This window comes from Battus philenor, unplaced genomic scaffold (genome assembly GCF_028537555.1).
Source record: "Battus philenor isolate CCGP_79_NKW_IND1 unplaced genomic scaffold, ilBatPhil1.0.hap1 SCAF_26, whole genome shotgun sequence".
NCBI classification, from domain to species: domain Eukaryota; kingdom Metazoa; phylum Arthropoda; class Insecta; order Lepidoptera; family Papilionidae; genus Battus; species Battus philenor.
The window spans coordinates 9407013-9432724 of NW_027181689.1; the positions used below are offsets into that span (position 1 = coordinate 9407013).

Consider the following 25712-nt stretch of genomic DNA (forward strand, 5'->3'; position numbering starts at 1 on the left):
ATTTTTTACAATTTTTCTTACACAATTCTCTCTTATGGGTAAATACAGCTAAAATTTATATATATTAACAATACATTTTGGAATACTAAATTACATATTAGTTGCTACATTATTTTATTTCAAGTCGCTGCCCAAGCGCTACAGACCGTAAAGTTCGATTTAACTAAATATATTGTTTGCCCCAGATAAGTATTCTTTTACCTTCGATGTTTGCCTTCTGACTCAGCTGCGTGTAGTTGAGGAGTGCTGCGTTCTCGAGGCTCGTCTGGATCATAGCCCTGACCTCCTCCGGTGCCACTGGCGTCACGACATCCTTCATCAGCACTCGCTCCAATAACGACAGGGTTGCCTGGAATACGAACGGGTACAATGTTTCAAATTCAACAATTCTTTGTTCAACATACAATGGATTATATCTCTTTTTGACGTCAATTTGAGTCTGTAATCTGTTCGGATGTCTCAGACCTTAGAATTCTAGAGCAAATATAGCCAGCAGGACCATTTAAAATTTTAAAACACTGATGTAGCCAAGAGGCGAATACATCACCAAGATGTAGTATCTTCTAGGAAGTGATTGTGATAGTAACACTTAACACACATACGTTCTTTGATTTTTTTTAAATCCAGTAATGTGAGCTTTTTGAAGATTTTCTGGGAACCTATAGTAAGCATAACATTGTCAAAAAAAATGAAACATTATGTGAGAGAAAAAAGAGGAACGAATGAGATAAATTGAGGCCTAAAGAAGAACGTCGAAATAAAGTTAGAGAGTGAATAAATTATTTCAGAAATTGTCCCCCCGTAGCCAAGACAGGTACATTCCGTACGAGTGCCCAAAAAAAGCCATTTGCTCAACGAGCCACATAGAAGTCTATGCCCAGGAATGAGGAGATCTGTAGTGTACCCAAAATACCTCATATAGTCATGAGGATTAATAAGTTGAAAGTTCAGTGAGTAAGCCACATAACTATGTGGACTCCGGTTCGATTTAGAAAGATTATTGAGAACAGTATCGCCTCACTAAATAAAGATGATAAAAATAGGCCTGCGTTTCTCAAATACTCCAGGGTTATAGTTGAGTAAGTGATCAAAAGTAACGGAACCGAAAAATTGAACATGACGGGTAAGCATGTAGAAACAGGAGGAAATGAAAATAAAGTAAAACGAGAATTGTAAACAATATATATTTAAAAAAAAAAAACTGAAATAATGTAATAAACTTTAAATGCTACTGTGAATAAATGTGTTAACGATTATAAAATAAGGAAATAAACAGCGTAATGAACATGTAAAGCCTTGTCCAAAACAAGATAGGGGTTTACGTATAAAATAGAATAAGAAAAAGGCCACATAGCGCTCCGAACAGATGGCAGAGCTTTACACGGTGCCCATTGTCAATAGGACTATAGGGTTTTATGTTCGAACCTTCAGCGCTCCTTCGGGTCTCCCAAACGGGAAAGCGTATCTGAAGTTGGTGATCTGGTGCTGCAGTAAAGTCTTCAATCTGTCTTTGATCTCAGCGAACTTCTCCTTCTCTTGTACCGTGATGCTTCCCACGCCGTCGGGCCTGCCAGGCAACGTGGCCGTACTGTGAACCACTTGTTATGTGGGGCTTACTCTAGTAGGGCACAAGCAGGACAGGGTCGGACTGGTTGTTGGCGGTACGAACTTTATAATATTATCTAATAACTTGAACGATATTCAATATATTTCAAAAAGGTTTTAACAGTAAAATTATTTAAAAATCACTTAAATTTATAATTATTGTTTTCTATTTCAATAATTTAAGTTTAACTGTATTTCAGAACTTTAGTTATCAGGGTCTTTCGAGATAGATTAATCGTTTTATCTCTCTCATAGCATTTACAGCACAGCCAACCCCGCAGATCCGTAAACAGAAAATATTAGTACGAAGAAAAGGTAACAAGTTAGTTTGCTAAGCACACATACACAATTACACGGATTTAGTAATAAAGTTTTTTAAGAATAAGAAGGTAAGTGGGAGGACAATTCATCTAATAGATTGTTTTAAGCACATTTATAACACCGTGCGGCATTCTCAATACGTGAAATTGGTGTATTTGAAGTTATGTTGCAAATACAAAATATTTATTTTTTAATTAGTTTACAGTTACGTCAACTAGATGGCGTTGTCAACTTATGTTAATTTCATATTTAGATACAAACTTTTTGACAACTATATTTCATTTAACACACAACTTCAAATAGCATTTATAATTTTGACAACAAATAAACACATTTAATATGTCATTAAGGTATACAGAAAGTAATAATTAACAGTAATAATTGTAAACGAAAAGGGTTCAAGGGAATGTCAAGATTATTAAAATCATTTATTGCTTATAATTAAAAAGTTATTGAGAATTGTGTTTATATTTAATATATATTTATTTTATAAAAATTACTTATTGTTGTATTTCATTCAATAAACGGTGGTTCAGCATTAAATAAAATAAATCTTTACATATAAACACAATTCATTTAAAAATATTTCTCAAATATTTCATTTCGGTTAGTTAAGAAGTTAATATTTATACATTAACTACTCAACTAATTTCTAGTTAAATTAAAAACAATAATCCTTCTTTATTCACTGTTATCTTTCTTGTTTTGACAACTATAATATTGAGAATTGAAATTTAACAGTACGTTGTACATTCATTCACATTTTAAAAAGAGGCTAAATCGGAAACGCCATTACCTATGAAGTCCAGTGTTACCTTGACATAAGACCTAGTTATGACATTTCTACATTATTTTATACAAGATGATACGTTCCTTTAGAGTAAATAATAGCGCTTTTATATCAAAACGGTCGCAATGATGTTTAATGGAATGTTTTTCTTAATATTTAAGACAACAAGGTCTATTATTAAGGTCTATTATTAGATAGTAAGACGTTTTGTTTGTACATGTTATTTTGCAATATAAAATACTGGACAGTACCACGTGTTTGTGGTGAAGATCATCGTCACCACTATTTCAGTCGTGGGGTTTCCACTGCGGGATTTAGACCTTCCGTGTAGATTAATAACTAGGTTCCAAAGACCCTAACAAAGCCGACTATCCACCTGATTTGTCGTGGTCGATATAATAAAATTTATTATTAATACTCGCATTATTGTCTCACAGATGATAAGTACTGTAAATTAAAGTCTCTACTTGTAAGTTAAATCATATTTTTTTTTATTATGAAATATATCCTTCTTTGATCAATAATTATGTAGAGTATTTATATTAAGATGAAAGCGTTATCATTGATAACAGAAAGACGTGTACACTTCACAACGTGTCTAATAATTAAACATAAACCATAAGATTAAAATCAGATATTAAAGATACAAAGTCTCAATCAATTTAAGAAGGAACAATCATGGCGTAATGATGACGTCAGCGGATTGATGTCCATTGTAAGGCATTAGCTTCTTTCAAAGAATGCTACGTTGTTCTTTCTCTACTCGTGTAATGTCTTCGTCTAGAATAATTTTAAGGTCTACTTGCCCGGAGGCTCTGCAGAACAATAGAAGAAGAATCAAATCTCACCTGTTCCCGTGAACGTGGCTGGCGCAGAATGCGAAAGAGTAATGCATGAGAGTGGGATCGACGGTCTGTTGGCCACTCTCTGCTACGTCTAGAAGATCGGAGAGGTAGCATAGGTGCCGGTAGCAGCCGCGGACTCCGTATCGGGCGCAGTACTCGTCCAGCACGAACACTTGTCCAGGGGAAAACCAGCCCTTGGAATCGGAAAATATTTTATTACACAAAGTTGATACACAAAGTGAACTTAGCTTATCATTCACATGTATAATTCACGGACCCTTCCGTTCTGTTAACTCATGTCAAACGAAGCTGTAAAAGTCTTAGGGCTATCAGCATTAATATTTTTGAAACAGTACAATTAACATTCACATAAGCGATTGATAATTTGAAGCAGGTTCACATAAATAAATATAAAACTTTCAACGTACGAAATTTATAATTTATAGTTATCGGTTACAGCAGTACGGCACCATAAATTTTTTATGACCTCCGCTGTTGTGGATCTCTCGTCTCCTATCTTATTTAAGGGACGGGGCTATCATTATCAATAATTTTTTCATTATACATTATTATTTTCATGCTCTCTCATTCAGCCTTCACATTTTCTCTCATTCTCACAGCATTAATTTACAGAAAATGTGGCGGCCCTTCTCGTCTTCCAAAAGAGAAGCGATATTCCTGTAATTAATGCTTAGCAACACATATTGCCACTTTGTCCACCGAAACTAAATCTTTGTACCCGTCACTTGAACCTTCATATTTTATCGCTTGTTAAGTCATGGGTGTCTACTGACGTCAAAAGAAACATTGTGTTAACTGATGACGGACTTCAAGCATAACTGTAGGAAATTTCTTTGATATTATTTCCACAGGTAAGCCATAAATACAAGCATTCCGTAATAGCGTTCCGAATGGAGCCACTATGGCAATTACCTCATGAAGCAGTCTCTTAATTTTTTGGATAAAGAACTTCTCACTTCTTCTCAGGTTCCCTTCATCTAAGTTTGTTGCAGTTAAAATTTTCCAATCGCATCATCATCATAATTTAGCCATAGGACGCCCACAGCTGGAGGTAGACCCCTCCGTAGATTTCTAACAGAATTGGTTAGAATCTACTTGCATCTAGCATCTTTTGTCAATTAAAAAGGTCATCTGTACTCTTCATGGGAGCATATACTACGATATACATATTAAAATAAACTTAAAAAACTTATATTAATACATATGTAAAAGCCAGAAAGGCTTATTACGCCCATTACCGATCGAATATATTGTAATTAAAGTGTAATACTTTAAAATGAGTCACTTACTAAAGAGCAGTAAGGGTCCTGGAGACGGTACTTCAACGTCAGCGATTGCAGAACGCAGAATAGCTGATGATGATCAAACTGACAAGGATCCGCCTGGATATAGTCCTCCATGCCATGTTTTCGTGCCTTATCTGCGTCTGAGAAAGCAGAAAATAATATCAGATATTTCGATATTTATAAATGATTTGAAATTATGTAAATATAATGAAAATATTTTTAGTGTCTTAAAATTTCTTAAATGCTCATGGCGATTAATTCATATTTGTTTCGGAGATTCGACCTAAAACTGGAAACCTCAAATATGTTAGTCACTAACAAGTCGAAATAGCAAACAAGGCGTTCGAATATCAAATATGACACTAGCTGCAAATTATTATTGTGATTTGGAAACTTGAGTAAGAAAACGAACCAATATTTAGCCACTTCTGCACATGCAGTAGTAGTCGTGCAACAATAACACAGAGTGCTCTGGCACTAATCGGTGTAACATAACTCCTGAAGATGCCCCGTGGAGGGGTGAAACACGTGTTGAGTGATTTGGCGGTAGCAGTTGTGTGATTCGCATTGTTTGCCGCATACGCGTTTATCAGTGGGCTGGCGGGCGGTGCACTTTGTTGCACGACTACTGCTGCATGTGCGGAAGTGGCTAAATATTGGTCCTTTTCTTACTTAGGATGGACTTCCGCAAGGTAACGCCTGATTCTATTAAGTATTGATATTATAACTTGATACTTTAGTACCAAATATATATATATATATATAAAGAAAAATTACAATTTGTTCAGAGCTCCACATACCAAACGACCTAAAATATATTTTATTTATTTACACTTTTTTGTACACCATAGACATTACACAGAGGAAAAAAAAACAATTTATATGGTACAAGAGGCTGTCTATCGCTCCAGGCGATCTCTACCAGACAACCTTTGGATGGAGATATGAAACATGAAGGGCATGTTACATGAGTGGGCAGTTAAATGTGTTTATTCATACAAAATACATGTTTAACTATACACACATATATAAATTCTTATATATATTATACATAAATACACGTGTGCATATCTATACATACATATAAATATACATGGAAAAGGTACAACGTAAATAAGAATAAATAACAGATGCTACACAATATCCTGTTTTAAGATTTATACAATATATTATTTTTACAAATATATATATTTTTTGAAACATTTGACTATGAAGCCTTCAAACTCCGACTCACTATATTGTTTCGCTGGAAGTTACTACTATATAATCTGCTAGATATTTTTTTATACTTTATGTATGCATGTATGTATGTAATTATAAATGATTTATGTTCATATCCAAAAATAGCGTTAGATTTTCTTAAATATCTTTAAAATACATTTAACCGAATTTAAGTTTTAACAAGTCGATAATAAGTAAAATCTGTACATGCGTTATGCAAGTGGTGAGTTAGTCCTTCTTTGATGGCGAGGAAAATAATAGGAGTGATTTAGACGGTGTATATTATGTATACATATACAAACACACACACACAAATACATATATGTAATTAATTATATATATATATATATACACGATTTACGATTTAAACCTTAACGCTATGGCAGCGACTACATAATAACGTACGAATTCAAATCGGCGTTCGAATTTAATGTATATATTTTTTAAAAATTATTATGGTTGTAGTGGCCAGTGTTACAGAGTGTTCTCAAGTGAACGCTACAACTGCTAGAATAAACTTACCTCCCATGATCTTGATGTGTGTGTCAGATGTAGTGGGCGGTGTCGGCTTGTGACTCTGACCCGTGGCACGGTACAGCGCCATGACCCACAGGTGGCATTCGTTCTCGTCACTAACGCCCATCAGGACTGACTCGCCGTCACGTACTGCGTTCATGAAGTATTTCGCGCCCTCCAGTTCTGTAAGATAACGGTAAAGAAAGTTTTATAAAAAGAGCATTGGGTACTTTGTCTGTAATGTATTCGACGAATGTAATATTTAATTGGTCAGAAACTGCATTTGAGTGTGTCCCAGACCACTTTGGATAAGAATACAGGACTACACAGTAGTGTTAAGCGTTACTGCCTTGATCTTAGGATCAAAGTCGCGAAAAATCGCGGAAGATAGAAGAAATAGAGAAGAGTGGAGTAGATATTATGCCTCTCTTTCTACCGTTATCGTTTCAAGCGAAGTGGCCGTATGAATACGGTGAGACGATGAAAAAAATCTTCCACAAACCAAAGAACTAAGAGTGTTGATAAGGGCTTATATTTGCTATTATATAAAAATATAAATATTTCAATAGTCTGTTCCATTTTCTGTTTATTTAATTATTTATTGCAATCTAAGATAAAAAAATAAAATTTACAATTGGCAAAGAAGGAGTATTTTACCTGTTATGACTAAATGTCTCTTGTCATCGACAACTTACATTTTGTATCTTATTTATTAGTAGATATGTTAACGTTCTTACCTTGACCGACCATCAGCTGAGCTGCAAAATAATTATTTATATTAATTAATTTTATTATATTAAATTTATTAATATTAGTTAACACACACACACACACACACACACACACACACACACACATATATATATATATATATATATATATATATATATATTTATATATATATATATATATATATATATATATAAATGTGTGTGTGTTTCAGTGATTTAAATAATTAATATAAAATGAAATAAATCTTTGTCCATGGGGCCGGTAATATTGAAATAGGGAACACATATATTTAGCGATCAGATGAATAGTCTAGTGTCTTTAAAAGATTCTTGAGTGGCGATCATGAGCAGGTAGACGCGGCGTGGGTAACCCCCTCTAGGTAACCCCCCCACCAGGTGAACCGACGACATAGTTTAGGTCACGACAAGTCGTTGGATGCGGGCAGCGCAGGACTCGTCATGGTGGCGATTTTCGGGGAAGTCCCATGCCTTGCATTTGACGTCCATCGGCTTAATAGAAGCATAAGAAGTGTCTTTGAAATCTCTTTACATTCTCCACGAACGTCCACCTGAAAAGTGGTCGCATATCCTTTTTAAAGTCATCAGAATTACGCTGGTTTTATTGGAAATCAATGAAGGAGACTTACTTCCACCACTAGACATCCTGGGGACAGGAATAATGATATCAATTCTCCATTCCTTTTGTAAAGCTATATAATACATTCTTACCGCTGGCTAACTCAATGTAGTCTACAGTGAAACCGTCAAGTTGCATCATCTCCGCAGGCTCGGACTTCTTGTCCTTATACGAGCAGAGTGCGAAGGTGTACTGGCTCACTTGGACCAGCACCATGTAGCGCCGCTTCCATTTACGCCATACGTTCTTGCCGATCACGTGAAGATATCTGAAAGGAAGATAAATGTATAGTGTCGTTGACATCATCGTTATTTCAGACGAAGAACGTTTATTACTGAACATGGTCTTCTTCCATTAAAACGTTCTTCTGGTCTCGGAGGTAATAACAACACGAAATCCGAAGTAGAAGTTTGTGTTATATTCCGACTCATTATATATATTCTACTAAGTATATTCATCAAGCTTAGGTCATCAAGGAGTCAAATCTAGAGACTTCCCGTGTACAATCTTGGATGCAGTAACTCTTTGCATCTGTACTAGATTGCTTAAAAGATTATGTGTACATTTTCTTCTACTACTTTAATCTAGAAGAAACTTAACGCGATACCACGACTTAAAGTAAAAAAATGAAAAAGGTTTAGAATATATTTTCCATAGTCTATAATACTTTTAACAGCACTTAGTTCCTAAAAATTATATATCATTGGATTTAATATCGCTCTTAATGATATATCCGGCAGAAAACACAGAGGTAGACCGAGACCGCGGTGATTGAATGTAAAGTAATGCATTGGAAGCTGCAGCTGCAGACGAATACATAGTAGAAAACTGAGCCTCGTAATTGGATGGAATCAACACTAGAAAAACATGATGATACCTTAAATGTATAAAATAAATTGTAAAAACTTTATACTAACCCACAATGTTTCATGTTGAGAGGTTTGTCCATTCGACAAGCAATTTTAATCCTTAGATCTTGATCGGGTAAATTCTTCGGCACTGTCATACGATGCCATTCGGGAGCCTAGAATTTTTATGGATACAAAATTAATTACGGATTTGAACAATAGATAATCTGTGATATTTTAGTTCAGTGTCTCCTGCGAATCGATCGCTATCTTACAATTGAAATGTAGATTGGTTAACAATTCATTCACTAATTTATTTTATTTTCTACTTAGGATCATAATTTTGTGTACGTTAATAAAACAAACCAAATAGGTTCTAATTAAATAAAAACTGGGATTGAATTGAGCTCCGGTGTAATGTCTTCTTTCTTAAAATAAAACTACAGAAGATGCGAATGCGTCCAAACGAGAAAGGAGCCAAAGATAAACTCTTTTTGTTTTCCCTTTTGTTAGATCTCTTATACAAATATCGTTAAAATAGTATTTAGATCAAGTTCCAATGCGTTCAACGTCCTAAAAATACTTTACAATTAGTGCAAAACATGATTTCGTTTTTCAATGAAGGGCCCGCAATAAATTTAAACATATGAATGTCTATATGTGTCAAAGCATTTGCTCTGGATACTTAGTCATGGTCATTGTTATTCAAAGTTAATTTAATGTCTAGATGATGTACAAAAGTAGACTGATTAGTTATTTTTTTATCTCTTCACTTCACGTACATTTCCCGGTCTTGGGTACGCACGGATTAATTTTTTTTTTCAAATAATTTATTCACTTTCTAATTTTATATCCTCGCTCTTCTTCCATCCTTCTCGATTTCTCTCATTAGTTCCTCCTTTTTCTCTCACATAATTATTCATTCTTTTTCTCTCTATTACTATTAATACATCACCTCTTTTCCTTCACCATTTCCTCCTGGACTGCTATTTTACAATTTCTATTTTAGCTTAACTACGCTTAACTATCATATCTTGAACACAAGGATCTCTTGCTCATATGATGACACTGCTAAACTATAAAGAGTTTAAAATTCATCGGGCCGATCGCAAAATAAAGTATTTTTATTTTCTTTTCTATTTTTTGTCTTTAAGATATTTAAAACTGGCGGGAAAATATATTGCTTAAATATCAAACAGTAATCTTACCTTACTCGATAAAGGTGTAGGTCGCAAGACAACTTTGCCTAGTTCCTTATCCTCTAATGCTAGAACACCTGGGTTTTCTGTGTACAACTTAACCTTCACAGCTGGTAATGGTTGTGTTGTGCTGAAGTCTCCTTGAGTGTCCCACCTGTTAGAAAACATAGGATATAGTTATTACAGTATAAGAAATGGTTGTAAGGTCGATTTCTACGCATTTACTCCATACTAAAAAACAATACAAACATTTAGGTAATATTTTTGGTAAGAGTATATTATCACCATCGTCATCATCATTGCATCCGCACGACGTCTACTGCTGTATAAATACTTTTTCCATGCATTATTAACAGAACAAGTAGTGCTTCCTACTTGTTCTATTCCTACATCCAGCGTCTCCCGGTGATCTTTTTGTTCACCTTGTGGGTGAACATTCTACGCTGCTTTTACTAGTCCGTGGTCACCATTTTTAAACCTGAAGGTCATAGCAGGCATCTTTTCTACATGCTATCTGATATGACTATCATCACTTACACTTGCATAACCGCTGAGCTATAACGGTTCCTATTGCTCGTATACGGAAGTCATTTTTCTGATTCGATCTTGTATAGAAATCCCGAGCATAGCCCTGTCTATTTCTTATTAAATTATTCTAAAACTGGCCATACAAGGCTTAGCGACGACTAACGGAGTTGCGGGGAAAAGAACTTTATCATAGATTAATCCTACCTAATATGCTTGGACAGAATCTTTTAATGTAACAAGGAACCTTTAAATTTGTAATGTTCTTTTACGAGAGTAAAAGTGATTTTATTAATTATCTATTATTAAGTTGGGACTCGCGGAGCCTCCTTAACTACTTTATTGCTCCTCCCTGCTGTGGATCGTAACCCCTTGGACACGAAGTAATTTCATATTAATTCGCTTTGTCATTTATTCTTATTTTTTTACAAGTGGATTTGGTCCGACCAACTGACGGATCGACCATCATACGAATGTTAACCCAGACCACCAGATGTTCTAAATATTGAATGTCTTTTATAGTTATGTGGCCGAAGAACTCCCGTACTCAGCGCAGGCAGATGGTTAAAGATCTCGATCGAAATCTATTTTAATTTTAAGGTCGTCACTGTAAGATTGAAAAATAAGTTAGGAAGAAATAAACTTATTTCATTGGCCAGACAGTTTTAGAGGTCATGAAGGGTTTAGAAGTTTAGTCACGCGAAGACTGGTCCAAAGGCTGTCAATGTATACCAACATTAATTGTGATAACTAAGAATTTTTGGAAAGGTATAAGTTGGGCGGAAAAGTCCAAAGGTTGTCTGGTAGAGATTGATTGGAGCGGTCAGACTGCCTCTTGTACCTTTATACGAAGTTTCTTTTTTTTAGCTGTCATCTATGATATACAAAAGAGTAAATAATGTAAATAAATAAATAAAGGTCTCTAAAAACCTCTATCTCTAATTTTATAATAAATAATTTTAGTACAACTGATTAATGATCTATTAAATTTACAATTTCTCTCACATAGGTTTAGATGCTTCGGCTTGATCGGTCTGAAGTTTGTCCCCGCCTTCCACCTCCATGGTGCAGTACACGATCCTATTCGGAGCCAATGACTTTAGACCTTTCACTTCCATCACGACCACCTGCAATCAGTTTACTATCTATTAAAGATTTGTTTCCTTACATCAATGCCTTAAGTATCATTAAAATAATTTATTGTTTATTGATAGTAATGCCATTTCATTATTGTTATAACATGGGAACAAAAACAAAATTTAATTTTAAAAATTATTAATTTACATTAATTATACTTTCGTTTTTAACTATGTCGGTCGCATCAATTCATTATACAATTAGTACCTATGTTTGGATTGTTTATGTGTTTCCTCTAAAAATACATTCATTTAACCACAAGAAAGATATACTAACAATTCTCTAAGAATTGCAGCCAGGAAATTTAAGACTTGTTTTCCTTGAAAATTGACCTCGATCAAAGAAATTAGATTACAAATGAATAATCTTATAGTAATTATATAAATATAAATTATAATACATAAATTATTTTATAGTTTTAATATATATTATAGAGTTAGTGTATATATATAAGCTTTACCAACGCTTTCAAGGGAAGAACAAAATCATGTCAACAACGACATCGTTACCTCGATTTGGAATGTAAGAACCACATCCATTTTCGTAAGCTGAGTGTCGACGTCACCGCTGTCTCCTTCGCCCGTCAACTTGTTCGCTAGAGACCCTTGCGATCTGAAACACAGCTGCTTACTCAACCTTGGACTCGGATCTGGTCCGGCATTTGATCTGCTCTCACCCAAAGAACCACCAAAGCGTTATAAAAAATAGAAAAAATTTATCAACATCAAGTTACGTGTTAAAATTAGTAATGACATAACACAGGGAATCCACATGTTAGTCAAGCAAGTGTTGGAACAGATAATTAGAATGAATTCAAAATAGGGGTTTTTGGGGATTAACATTCAATCAAGCCCATGGAACAAGATGCATGGTGGCATACAAAAATGGAACCATCACCGATACCAAGAATGATTAAGCATTGCAAAGGGAAACGTTACGTAGTTTTTTTTAGAACATACAAACGCCACTGAGTCTATGTTAATGTGAAATGATTAATAATGATGGACACTATGTTGACTAGTTATCAAGCAAAGCCCTATACAAGCGCTAAGCGATTATATTTAATAAATATCTATATAACATCGGTATTTATCTTCGTATATGTACATATCGTAAGTGTGAAAGAGAGAATGAACTAAAATAAGATGAAAGATAAGAGGTAAGTGAAGAGACAAGCTGTGATAGTATAGTCAGAAGCTTTTGGGCTTAACGGTCACCGAATCATTTAATTGTTTGATGTTTTTATATTCTACTATCTAGATTTATGCTAAAGCTTTATTTTGTTAGTATTCAGTAGCAAGGTTAGCTGGTTATATAGGTTCCTCTACTAGTTATTTTACTTTCTATTTAAGCTCGACTCTTCTGGCTGTGTTGTGGAAGCAGTAAATTATCCTTAGTTGTCATTCTTAACATAATCAATACTGAGACCACAATATTATCTAAATCGTTTTGATTTATATCAAATTTAAATATTTTAACGGATATATTAACTAATGAAGGTACAAGATACTTTTAAATTTTATTCTATTTATTCGATTTGTATATCTGTTTATTGTGTGAACACTATATTATTGTGCTTTCATCAGTCGGTTGATATTGTTTAAGACTATTGAACGAAAGATTCCAGAAAGATTGAGATTTTAATTTTTACATGTCTATATTATTCCAAATATTTCGAGCAACATTATAAATATTGTTTTGATACTTTTGATAAAGACATTAATATTTATACAGTAAAAGAAAAAGTGATCAAATTCCCAATAAAATAACTTCATCTTGAACTGAAGGGCGATTTGAATGTCTTTCTGATTTCTTTCTAGTTAGTTACTACTCTATTCGTTGCTAAATCTACAGTGGTCGTCAGGTATTCCGAAGACAACTTCAGGATTAAATAAAAAAAAGGTTTACGGGGTGGTGTACAAAATTCCCGCTACTCAAGACACGTGCGCAAAGTAATCATTGATGTATTCATTACTTGTACTTCCTTTATTTACCGTCCGGATATGTGCAAGGGACAGAAAACCAAAACAGAAATGAACAAGTAGAAAAGGAATATAAGATTTAGATTCCTAATTTTTCATTTTAATGTATCTATAGATCTGTGTTACTAGTTTATAATGATGTTCTACCGATGTCATGAAATTTCTTTAGAATTTGTGAAATTTGTGTTTCTAATTTTAATTTAAATCTATTTCAATCTAAAATTTATATTATATTATTAATTAAATATTAAATATAGCATTTAAGAGATATTGTTTGATCTAAATGTATGCTTCTTTGATTCATTTTCAAGCTGGATTTTTAATGTATATTTAAACATTGTTAAACTTAATTTAAAACAAGTAACTGTTGAATTTCTGACCGGCTCTACTCAGCGGATGAATCCGAGTTGGTGGACGACTTAAAAGTGTGTGAAGCTTACATGAATAAAGATATTTTGAATTTGAATTATTGTTTACTTTACTATAATTTTAATACAAATGAATCGATTTTTGTGTTTCTGTAGATTTCAAATGGTTTTTTTTTAGTATGTTTGTCTAAATTCTTTTGTGTTTCTAATCTAATCTATCAATCCAACCTGATAGTTCCGACTTAATTCTATAGTGTTTTTCTTATATTTTAAACCATGTTGCTCTCTGTTTATAATTTATTATGCATATTCTTGTCACTTGAATAAATTGTATTTATTTGTTTAGATTTGGTAACCGCCTATTTAACGACGAAAATTATATTAAAAAAACGACTTACATTAATTACATTATAAATGTTTATTTAAACTGTTTTCAAAAATTTATTCAAGAGAAATTTTCTGGTACGATTTAGTCAATGACCCAAAAACATTTCGTTTTGAAGATATTATGAGAGATTCAGATAAAGGGTATAATTCTGTAAATATAATACATAACTTAAACATCGATGAAGCACAATCTGCCATTTATAATCTCATATTTGCGACAACATAGACCACAGATGATATTAATGACACTGTTAATCATGATACGAAAGGACAAATATAGGTCACGACACGAACAAACATTTTAAGGGTATGTGTGATGTATTAGACAAAAATAAATATGCAATTCGATCATCAAAATTCTTAGTACACATTATATTTAAATTTAATATCATTTAAGTCTGGTTTTGATCACCTATACACAGGGTGATAGAATTTAAAGATTTAAAAGGGTGAACGGAATTTGAAAGGGTTCCGCAGAGGCAGAAATTAACCAATGAATAATTCCAATATATAGATTCGAATTTTAAAAACGCTTTGTGTTTCTGTATTATCATTACATTATTTACTCTTTCTTAGTACTACCATTGATTTTTGATTGATAGTATCATATATTAACTGTCATCAAATGAGCTATATATCACCTTTTTAAAGCGCATATAAAAGAAAATTATTTTAGAAAATTTTATATTGTTTCCACGTTTGTTTTGATGATCGAATTGATTTTTAATAAAAGGTTGAGAATTTTGATTTATATTTGAAGTACTGACCTGTGATTATACCGCTTGATTCTATGTAGGCCATATTTGGAGTCAGCCCCGCCTTTGGAGACGGGTAGGGACTCCAAGTTGGCCATGAGGAGGTTGATCGATGACTTCAATTCTTCAATATAGAGTGATTCCATTTCTTTTAGCACGAACTTCGGCATCAGCTTGCGGTTCTGTTTATTACACAAGGTCATGGAAATATTGAAGATCAATGATTCTTTATGTTTTTATTTAGAGGTCATTTATAATTCCTGTTTATCTACCTTTTCCATTTCGTTCACTTTTTGCATTCTTCCATCAAGTTCTCTTCTTATTGCGGCTGCTTGTTCATCTGCTGAATCCAACTATGAACAAACAAAGTTTTCTTAGTGCGTCATTTGCTACACAGGCTGTGTCGATTTTAAATACTAGAAATAAAATGATAATATAAGCTACCAGTATATTTTACAATTTATAATAACAGCTATTGAATTTGCTTATAATAATATTGTTATACATTAATGTTAGGGGTAGACTATGCACAGCTGTAAACGTTCCACAACTGTAATGATGGTGGTGTTAAATCTAAGTATGCCAAAAAAGTTCTCGTTTGTAGTAGTCAAACTGAATTGGATGCAGGTAGATGAGAGATTGTTGAAATTGGTGGTCTTATTGGAAATATACAAGGGAACGTCTATGTCAAGTCGTGGACATTTTTAGGTTAAAGAGAGCAGTATTTTCCAACTTATTTTGTGTTGTGTCCCATCTACTATCTAAAATTCTTATACCACTCTATGTGACATACATAATTTTTATGTTAAAACGAAAGAGTTAAGCTGTATCAAGTCCACTTTTGAATCGCCTCCATTAACTAATAAATGTTACCCTCCCTATGGGCATGGGACTCTCGTTGAGAAACACTGTTGTTGAGTGCTTTTTAAAATACTAATTTTTATGAGTGAAAGCTTCGAACTGGTCTTTTGTGACTATTTTTAATGTATATATTACCTGTGAGTTTTGCATAACAAAAATTAAAAAATAACATTTTAAAATAAATAAACAATGTTAATAATATAACCTTTCTTATTATTTTTTAGAAATTACTATCGCTCTACTGACCCGAGTTTAGCGATTTTTAAGACAGTAAATTGAAAGTAATTTCATATGTTGATTAAAAACTGTTTTTGATTAATAAAATATTGCAACAAAACCGTAATTTGATGATATAAAGCAAACGAAGCGTAGAAACTTTTCGAACATAAATTTCATAGAATTTAATATCCCATCCAATCCAACTGTCAAGGGACGATGTTAAAATTGCTTTTGTGTTTACCAAAAACAAAATAATTAACAGAGAAATTGATTCTCCCATCTCCTACCTAAAAGAAATTTTAATGTACTTAGTAAGGCCCTTCAATATTGTCCATCCATATATGTATCTAATACATCCATTAACTATATGCAAAATAGCTATATTGTGGGAGCGAGCAAAAATATTAAAAGGCTTTGTAGGCATGTAGATCCTTTTACGGCCACCGTTTATTGAGCGGGAAGGTTTCTATCCCGAATTTTGTTTCTGGAACGTTTATGCTTAGGGTGGCCAAACTCCTTGATAATCCAGGATATTTTTAATAATTTAATTTTTTTTTGAGCCACAATTTAAGACGTATCTAAAAATTATGTACTCGTATAACTTATAGCAATGTGTTTTTTTAGATTATATTTTTTTAAATCATTTTAGTAAAATTATAAAATTTTTTCGATATACTTATTTAAATATTAAAAATTAAGCACATTTACTTTAATAAGAAAGAATAAAGAAACTTAATTTTGGTAAATAATTATTCGTTTTCAATAATAAAACAAAATAACAAATTTTGAAACGCATAAGGAACTTTCGATATTTAAAATTAAGCGGAAATTTATTTTTAAATATCGAATGGGCCATACAATGCGAATTTCAATTAAGGTGCTAAAAACGACGAGATTGTTCAGCTCAAAAACAACATTTAAGAAATGTCTGCTGTCACACGAGGAATTTGATAGCGAGTTTTCACAATTTTGCAATCAAGATTCAAAGCGTGTGTTTTAAAAATATAAATCCTTTGTATGTACTATATTATAAAAAATGACTTTCCAGGGCTTTGTTGTTTTTTTCTAAAAGTTTTTAAAATTCGGAAATAAATTGTTAATAAACTTAACATATTTATCGAGAGCTACAAATAATTTTTCGAAAAACCGCAAAAGGCTCGCGAGCCGTAGGTTAGCCTCCCCTGGTCTAGAAATTTACTTAAATTTTTTCACTATTTTATTTATTTTCTTTACATTTCTAACCTATTATAGTGCTATAAGTAAAGACTTATAATTGGATACTAGCTTAACAATACTATTAATTTATACTTATGTAATTGCCAACAGTTGTAAATCTTCTTTGTTATTATTAACATTTTTTATTGTACATGTTAGAAAATATATACGTAGTTGCATAATAGTAAAAAAAAATATTATTACAAGAGGCAATTTTTTCTAGATAACCATAGCATGGAAACGGTAAAAATATAAATACGGGTAGTTAACGTGTACATTTAGACAAATTTATATATACACAAACATACATATGTATATAGCATATATACTTATAATAAATATGGTATAATACATAATTATAAATACAATAATAAATAAAAACATCAAAGTGACTATGATCACACTTGTCCCAGATATAATAAAGAAAAAGAGGGAGAGATAAAAATGTATTTAAGCATAAATAAATGAATGGTTAGCATGGTAACAGTAATAGTACATATATTTTCCGTACTAATAAATAAATTTTATTTTTATTATTTCCCTACTTTAGCATTTTCACCCTATATGGCAGAGAAATTATTTTAATAGCATCATTTCTATCTTATCGATCATATTGTAGAACTATGAGGGAGATATATGTCCATCATTGGACGTTCCTGATGAAATAATGATGGTGAAGATGACGATTATTAATGTAGCGACGGTGGAAGGCTGTGATAAGAGTCCAAGCATAAGCTTCCATGAAAACAAATCCTTTCTTAAGATGGTAACCATACAATTAAGATGATATTTGATGATTGTATTGAGAAATTGGATAGATCTTTTAATGGATGATCTTTATAGCAAATACTAGTAATTATATAAAAAAGGCACTTACTAGTAATGCGTTGAATAATAATTGATGTTCGAACTTCTTCACGCCCAATATTTGCTGGAACATGTCATACAGTTGTTCCTTGCTGAGTATGCATTCGGCATTTAAACTCTGCTGTTGTGCTCGCGACGGCCTTTTGGATTCATCATCGCCGGGAATACCTTTGAAACACAAATAAACATCCTTCTGACTAAGTTCACCTTTCAATTTATATCTAAATTTATTTCAATGGTTTTTATCTGCTAAAATATTTAGTATAATCGGGTGCGAAAAATAATTTTTAATTAGTACTCATAAATATAGTATTTGAATAAGACAATAAGATAAAGATATTTAGTGAGAATTAAATAATTTACGTGATAAATTTGAAATAGTATATATTATAGTGGTTTAAAAGTTTAAAATTGACAAAGCCTATTATTCGTTGCTTAAAAGAGAAATATTTAAATAAATTCAGTTAATAAATCACATACTTACAGAACGCCTTAAAGATTTATAAAAATGTTTAATACTAATATTAATAATGATGTATGTTTAAATCTATTTATTACTCGAATATTTGCATATGCTTACATTACCGACGGAGCTGTTGTGAAATCAAACTAAGCAAATATTAACGAAACCGGCTGATCAAAGCAAAGATTTAGGTTTGAGACGACATTTCAGAAATCAATCTTAAATATCAATATAATAATTAACAAGGGAAACTTTCCGAAAGTATATACAGTGATGAGAACTGGAATATGATATATAGAAATGATGCGAAAAGAAAGTTTCCCTTATTTCATATTAAACACAAAACAAAACATACTAACACACAAGCGAACATACAAGACATAAGCTGAAATGTAGTAAATATAAGGAAAATCAATGTACTGACGTCGAATGATACCTGTTATTCCTGTTCAGGTTGTGTGAGAGAGACATGTCGTGAGAGAGGGGACAGAAACACAGAGTGAGACAGAAGCAGCCACACACAAAATCCGATATATATATGATAACGTTAGATTACTGATATTACGTATAAAAACATATGTAACAAAGTTAGAGTAAATTGAAGTTTATAATTCAAAATGTCTATTCAGATATGAACAACACCCACTTTTGTATCGTCAAATGTTTCAAAGTTATAAGTAGTAAGTTCCCACCAACTCGAAAAGCAAATCTGCTAAAAAGAGCCACTTAAGAAACTTAACAGTTGCTCTTTTTAATGAAATTTAATTATTTTTGATGTGTATTATAATATTAACCACGTAAATGAATCAACAAACCAAGTTACATATTTAGATCAAATAAAGACTCTTGTATGCTGTTATAAAATTTATTTAATAAAACATTTAATTTTAGATTCAAAATTTAGACTAAGACACAAGATTTGTAACTGATTATTATATATTTTAGTTGTATTAATATTGAATATATTTATATTTGTCAAGACGTTCGAAGATAGCAAAAAGTGTAGATATAATTGATAATTAATTTTTAGGATAATCTATTTTGATTTCGATTTATGACTCATGTTCTTCAAAATGTTTCATGTCTGTTAATGCAGCAAACTTTATTAGGTAAAATTATCTGAATGTATATAAATTTTTATGTTAAAATCGAATCGTATTTGTAAATAAAAATTCCGATTTCGAATTCCGAAAATAAATTATATATTGTAAGTTGTTGCTGTAAGGTTTTTCGTGTCCAATTTGGACATTTCTGATAAATAAATAGATTATAATGAAACTGAGAGCACACAGGTAACACTATCAATGAACACACTGGTAGATTTTGGTCACAAACATTCAGATGCAGGAAAGCTATTCAACAACAAGTGATGCGTAAAAACAAATAGCACATGCCCAACCATTGGTTCATTCATTATTATTATCTAAGTGTTGAAAGTCACAAAAACAATTAATATGAAGAAAATGATAGATCATGGAAAACGTTTTTTCGTATTTCACATAAAATTTCAAGTTTTTTTTTTTTAACATAAGTTATTTAAGATTAGACAGGAAAAGGAGTCGATTTGTGAACGCCAATGCAGACAGGCGGGTTGGTGATCACAGTGTGTTATTATGGTACGCAGAAGACGCAGCTGCCCATCTTCTGGAAACTTCTTTATGAGCAGTGGCAATCCTATATAATTAATGCACAAAGTGTGAATTATGTAAGATTGTATCTCGGAAACCGAACCCATGACCTACGAACTCAAGTCTCATTAATTAAAGACATAATCCTATGCATATTCCAATGGTATAGTTTTTTTTAAACTGGTGTCGCCACAGCAAGCTGGGTCTTTAATATCAAAATTTAAAACGCTTGTATCCATTTTATTCAACTCTTACTAAAACTGGGTTAAGTCTAATAAAGTAATAGTTTTTTTTTTACTTTTTTGGTATAATTTAAAAATATATCTAATCTTTTCGCCATATTTTATTTTTATTTTGACAGCGAAAGAACATAAATGATTTGGCCGGAAACGGATTTTAATTTTTAATTTCTATATAGATGTTTTATGTAGCCGTCAATTTAATAGTATTTAACTATCAAATTCAAACAGTACTGGAAACATTTTTTATTAAATTTTGCAATTAAAAATTACAAAAAAAAAAACATTACCGATCTACATTGTAAATGTACAGATAAAAATAATTCTATTCTATTTTTAATTATTTTTTGTGACTTTCAAATGAGTGTATATTGAATTTAAATTTCATAAATCGAACGATCTCTTACCCGTTCCTTTCATGATGCAATCTAATTTGGCTAGCCATGTCGTTAATACGGTTTCTTTACTTAATCCGTCTATTTCCGGTAAAGACCTGAGAATTTAAAGTTTTCTTAACTATCTTCGAAACCAACATGATTATGAAAAAAAATATTACGTAAATATAAACACAAAATCCTTGATCACTGTGAAAGAATATTGTTAAACCTGTAATAAAACCATTTATAATAATTACTATTACAAACACACATATATCACTTTCATTACTATGTAATATACAGGATGATTTTTTAAAGATACGAAAGCTTTAAAGTGGTACACTCTTTTTTAATTTATTATTATTATTCCATTAATTATTTCAGAAACCAATGTTTTTTTGATAAGATGATATTATTGACAGCAAACGAGAAATACATTCACCTCTTCAAAGGTTCTATATTTATAACCAATTGTGCTTTTTTCTTTTGGTCACGCCATAATTTAAGAACGGCTTTACTGATTTCATTCATCTTTCCATAAATCTCCTGATAGTTTGCAGAAGATTATTATAATAAACAATTTCTAGTGTATCTTGCATTTGCAATGTCGATATAAGTCAGATAGTAATAGTGTTCAAATGGCTTTGTATGTCACCTTATTTCGGTATTGTAAAAGAATTAACAATATTAATTTACATACTAGAAAGTTCTGTATCAAAAGGTATTGTTAAAACACAGGGTGTTTTTAAAATAAATTCGTAATGTTTTTTTTATTTAATTTGAATTGATCATTAAAAAACAATATCTATCGAAAAACCGGCCAATAACTTATGGCAATACACATCCAAATGGAGTTGTAATAAACAATAATTAACTACACATATTTTTAAATATGTTATTAGTTCTGAAACTATTGATTTAGGCCAGGAATGTTTACCTCTTTAAAAAGTTTACACATAGAACCTTATTTTAAAAAAAGAATTAAAATTTTTAAATATATACATATATGAACAAACCGGGGAACAGTTCAAACCTGACGCGTTTCTCAATGTTGTTACGGAACACCTCGCGGAAGTCGTGGTGCGAACAGGCCCCGGACTTCACCATCTGCTCCACACGCTCGGACTTCAGAAACACGTCGTAATACGATTGTACAGCGTTTTGGAAAGCTTCATCTGCTAGAATCTGGGTTTCGCCTTTAAGGAATGCCTGAGAAATTTATGCTCGTTTAATATATAATAATCATTAATGTAATCTTACTGACACAGTTAAAACATTCTGATAAAGAATTTACAATGTACATTGTGACTCTCAATATTAGAATCAATATATTGAATTTCGGAACTTGATAAAGCAAGGAAAAAATTGAAAACCTCACAGAGAAACTGAAATGTCACGAAATTCTAGTAAATCAATGGAAAAAGTATATACGAATTCAAATTTCAAAAATATTTTTACAAAATAAGATGGTTTATGTATAATCCATCTTATTTTGTAAGATATATCTTGCCTGATGAAATGCCTGAGACCCGAGAAGAAGAGGCAAAAGAAACTCAGCCAGGTTATGTATTAAAAAAAATTACGTATTTAACATTGGAATAGCCCGGAAGCAAACTTTTCTAAGATGTGCTATTTATAAGGTTAAGTTAAGGTATTTGTAAGGTTTTTAAGGCTCTTGGACATTTTTTAATAGAATTAAAAAAAAAAACTAATCTGAAATCCTATTGCAAAAGCAAATACAGTGACCATAGAAAAATTTGCTAAATCTATGAAGTAAAGTATTACGTATACAAAATATATATATGCGTTTAGTTTATTTTTATTACTAAGGTTAATATTCCGAAAAAATCCAACATTAAAAAGTATTACTTAAATCATAAAAGATATATATAGGAGGTTAATTTACCCTAAAATGAAACTAATCCCAAAGAAACACTCTGAAATAAAGATACAGAAGAAGTAGACAATGAAGAAAATTATCTTGTACATGTATATCTGATTGAATTAAATATTTATATATGATATTTTGTATTTGGGATGTATCTAAGATTAATAGCTTACCTGAAATCTGGCCTGTATCGTCTCCAGCTGATGCGGAGTTAGCTTTGTGTGTCTCCTTGTCATATCAGTGGGTTGTTTCGCATTAAACGGATGCGCAATGCACCGCGACACGAATACGTACAGTTGAAGTCTTCGCTTCTTGTCCTCTTCTAACTTTTCTATTTTCTCCTTTAGAAATATAGACATTCAAATCCGTGTTACAGATTTATTAAATTTTGGAAACACTAATATTAATTTAACGTGTTCTTAAGTTACATTTAATATTAAATTTTTAGTAAATACATTATGGATATCTAGTAAAAGATCATCGTCATTATGTCCGCCATAGAATGCCACTGCTAGGTGTAAGACTTCCCTAAAAATTGCTACAGATAACGGTCTTGCTCTACTCGCATTCAATGATTTCGATCTAAGTCATCGGATCACTTAGTGACCACGGGCAATTCTTCGAGCTAGGTCAATGACCTTAGCGCTTTTGCGAGATCGATCGATAATTCGATCCGAGAATAGAACAAGGAGAAACATCAAAATTAATTTTAATGTAATCTTAAATGAAATCAATAGTCAAAATTTCCTTGCATAAAATTAATTTACATGGAAAATTTTGTGACGAAATATTTCCTAGACTTTTAATAGAAAGATAGTTATTACAATTCAAATTATTATTCTAATAATGTGTGACGCAAATTTCTCAAGCGAGGCATACTTCCATCTACAACAGTTGGTACTTGATCTGGATATTATCATGACCGGATTACATCATTAAGAAAAAATCCTGGCAATTATGGTAGCTTTTGTCTATTTACTGGATATTTTGCTTTTGGTTTTGTCTGATCTTCAAACTGTCTTAATAAGTTATGTGTAAGTTTTCTGGCATTTCTGGTACCTGAGGATCTTGATCCTTATCCGAGTGGCTGGCACCTGATGGACTTGGAGAAGGAGCAGGTGCCTCTCCAGAGCTGGCGCTCCCCGTCGATGTCCTGCGCAAGAACGATCTAAACGATCGATAGCGTTAAATTGATGTACATGATACTTGTCCACACAAACAGACACACCTGTTACTGTTTACCTTGCACGTGTGCTGTGTTCATTGCTGTTGCATCTGTGTGTGTAAACCTATGGTTATGCAGTGATGTTACATTTCTACTTGTATCTAATTACTACATTGCTTCTAAAATATTTTGTACTCACCATTAGATTTGTTAATTCGTTTATAATTAGTCTTTTTTCATTAACGTCTATTAACGTTTGCTTATTGGCTTTTTCAGTTACACTGGGTTTTAGGTGATCTTGGCTTAAAGTTGTTTCTAGTGTTCAAACATTTTTTTTACTTGAAATTTTTTTATAATTATTTTTTTTATTTTAAGTTAACAATTATCGAAAATACGTTGACTGGTGCAGAACGCTAATTAAACATTGGGTACTTCATTGTAAAAAGTGTAAATTAATACATATCTGATATCATCTTAGAACAAAATTCAAGAGGTTCTATGGAGGGCATCGACTACATCAGTTATTTCACTGTAGACTGCGAAACTATTTGATCGCATAGACGGAAGCTCCTAGGAGAACATGGCAGGAAGATTCTTAAGAAAGGATCAAGGCCTGCGCTGAGTATACGCATTAACCACGGCTTCATTTGTTTCTTTCATTGTAACTATTTCATGTTTTCTATATATAATTACTTAATTTTGCTATTCTATAGATATCTAAATACTATCTACAATGTTTCGTGGAATGGAGTGGGTGTGAATTAAATATATTTTATTTATAATTTTAGATACTTACGCATGTTGTGGTGGAGCAAGTGCGGCTTGCTCCCTTTGTCTCGTTGCTGGATGGAGGGGTGCGGCCAGAGGCGCGGTGGTCAAAGGACTTGCGCCTGTGCAAATTAAGTGTGATGTTTTTTTTTTTAAAAAAAAAGTATTATTTACGGGCTTACAGTAGACAATTTATTTTTGAAAACCTTTGAAATTTTATTATCTTGTATTGAATATTATATAAAAAATTGTTCTTTTTATGACATTTTACAGCCCAAATGGCATTTTCAGATTCCGTAGTCGTGAGGTGGCACGGTGGACAGTGCGCCTAGACTAAGCTCAAGCTCCCATGAGGGGAGGTTCTCCGGTCTGGGCTTTCACACGTCGATAATCCTTGAAATTGTAATATATATATATATATATATATATATATATATATTCTGCTTTCTCTGGTCACACCATAGCTTAATAATGGCTTTAAAGAAATAACGATTTTAATATTTAACATTTAGTTTTCTATAGCTAGTGATGGAAAATTAGCATCTTATTTCTTAATTAAATATGAATACACTGTTTAATCTACTATACCGTTAATCTCTTAATAGAGAGCCATAGCAGATTTATTTTGGATTTAAATTTAGATTAATTTTCTGAAGATAACTATTAAACTATCGCGAAGTTTTTGGCATAACTTTGATGTATGAGATACTCAGTTATCATAACGCCACGTCATAAATTAAGAATAACTTAAATACGATTAGAAGACCTAGAAATTTTCAGATACAATGATGATTGTTGCAAAAAATGACTAATCGTTGAAACTGCGCATTATGGCAAGCAAACTATCA

At 32.1% G+C, this 25712-nt stretch overlaps 1 protein-coding gene across 1 annotated transcript in view; it reads right to left on the reverse strand.

Annotated features, from left to right (window-relative positions):
• Window positions 1-25712, reverse strand: part of Cadps (calcium-dependent secretion activator 1) — a 97389-nt gene that overhangs the window by 17018 nt on the left and 54659 nt on the right. The window contains exons 4-22 of the mRNA XM_068768614.1: window positions 24893-24986; window positions 23991-24099; window positions 23105-23272; window positions 22077-22252; window positions 21074-21159; window positions 18347-18504; window positions 15447-15527; window positions 15187-15356; window positions 12192-12294; window positions 11551-11672; window positions 10030-10174; window positions 8891-8997; window positions 8066-8241; window positions 7343-7363; window positions 6612-6788; window positions 4872-5008; window positions 3565-3755; window positions 1426-1567; window positions 202-349 (exon numbers count right to left, since the gene is read on the reverse strand). Of these exons, the coding sequence (XP_068624715.1) occupies window positions 202-349; window positions 1426-1567; window positions 3565-3755; window positions 4872-5008; window positions 6612-6788; window positions 7343-7363; window positions 8066-8241; window positions 8891-8997; window positions 10030-10174; window positions 11551-11672; window positions 12192-12294; window positions 15187-15356; window positions 15447-15527; window positions 18347-18504; window positions 21074-21159; window positions 22077-22252; window positions 23105-23272; window positions 23991-24099; window positions 24893-24986 (2511 nt within the window). The remainder of the gene's footprint in view (window positions 1-201; window positions 350-1425; window positions 1568-3564; window positions 3756-4871; window positions 5009-6611; window positions 6789-7342; window positions 7364-8065; window positions 8242-8890; window positions 8998-10029; window positions 10175-11550; window positions 11673-12191; window positions 12295-15186; window positions 15357-15446; window positions 15528-18346; window positions 18505-21073; window positions 21160-22076; window positions 22253-23104; window positions 23273-23990; window positions 24100-24892; window positions 24987-25712) is intronic.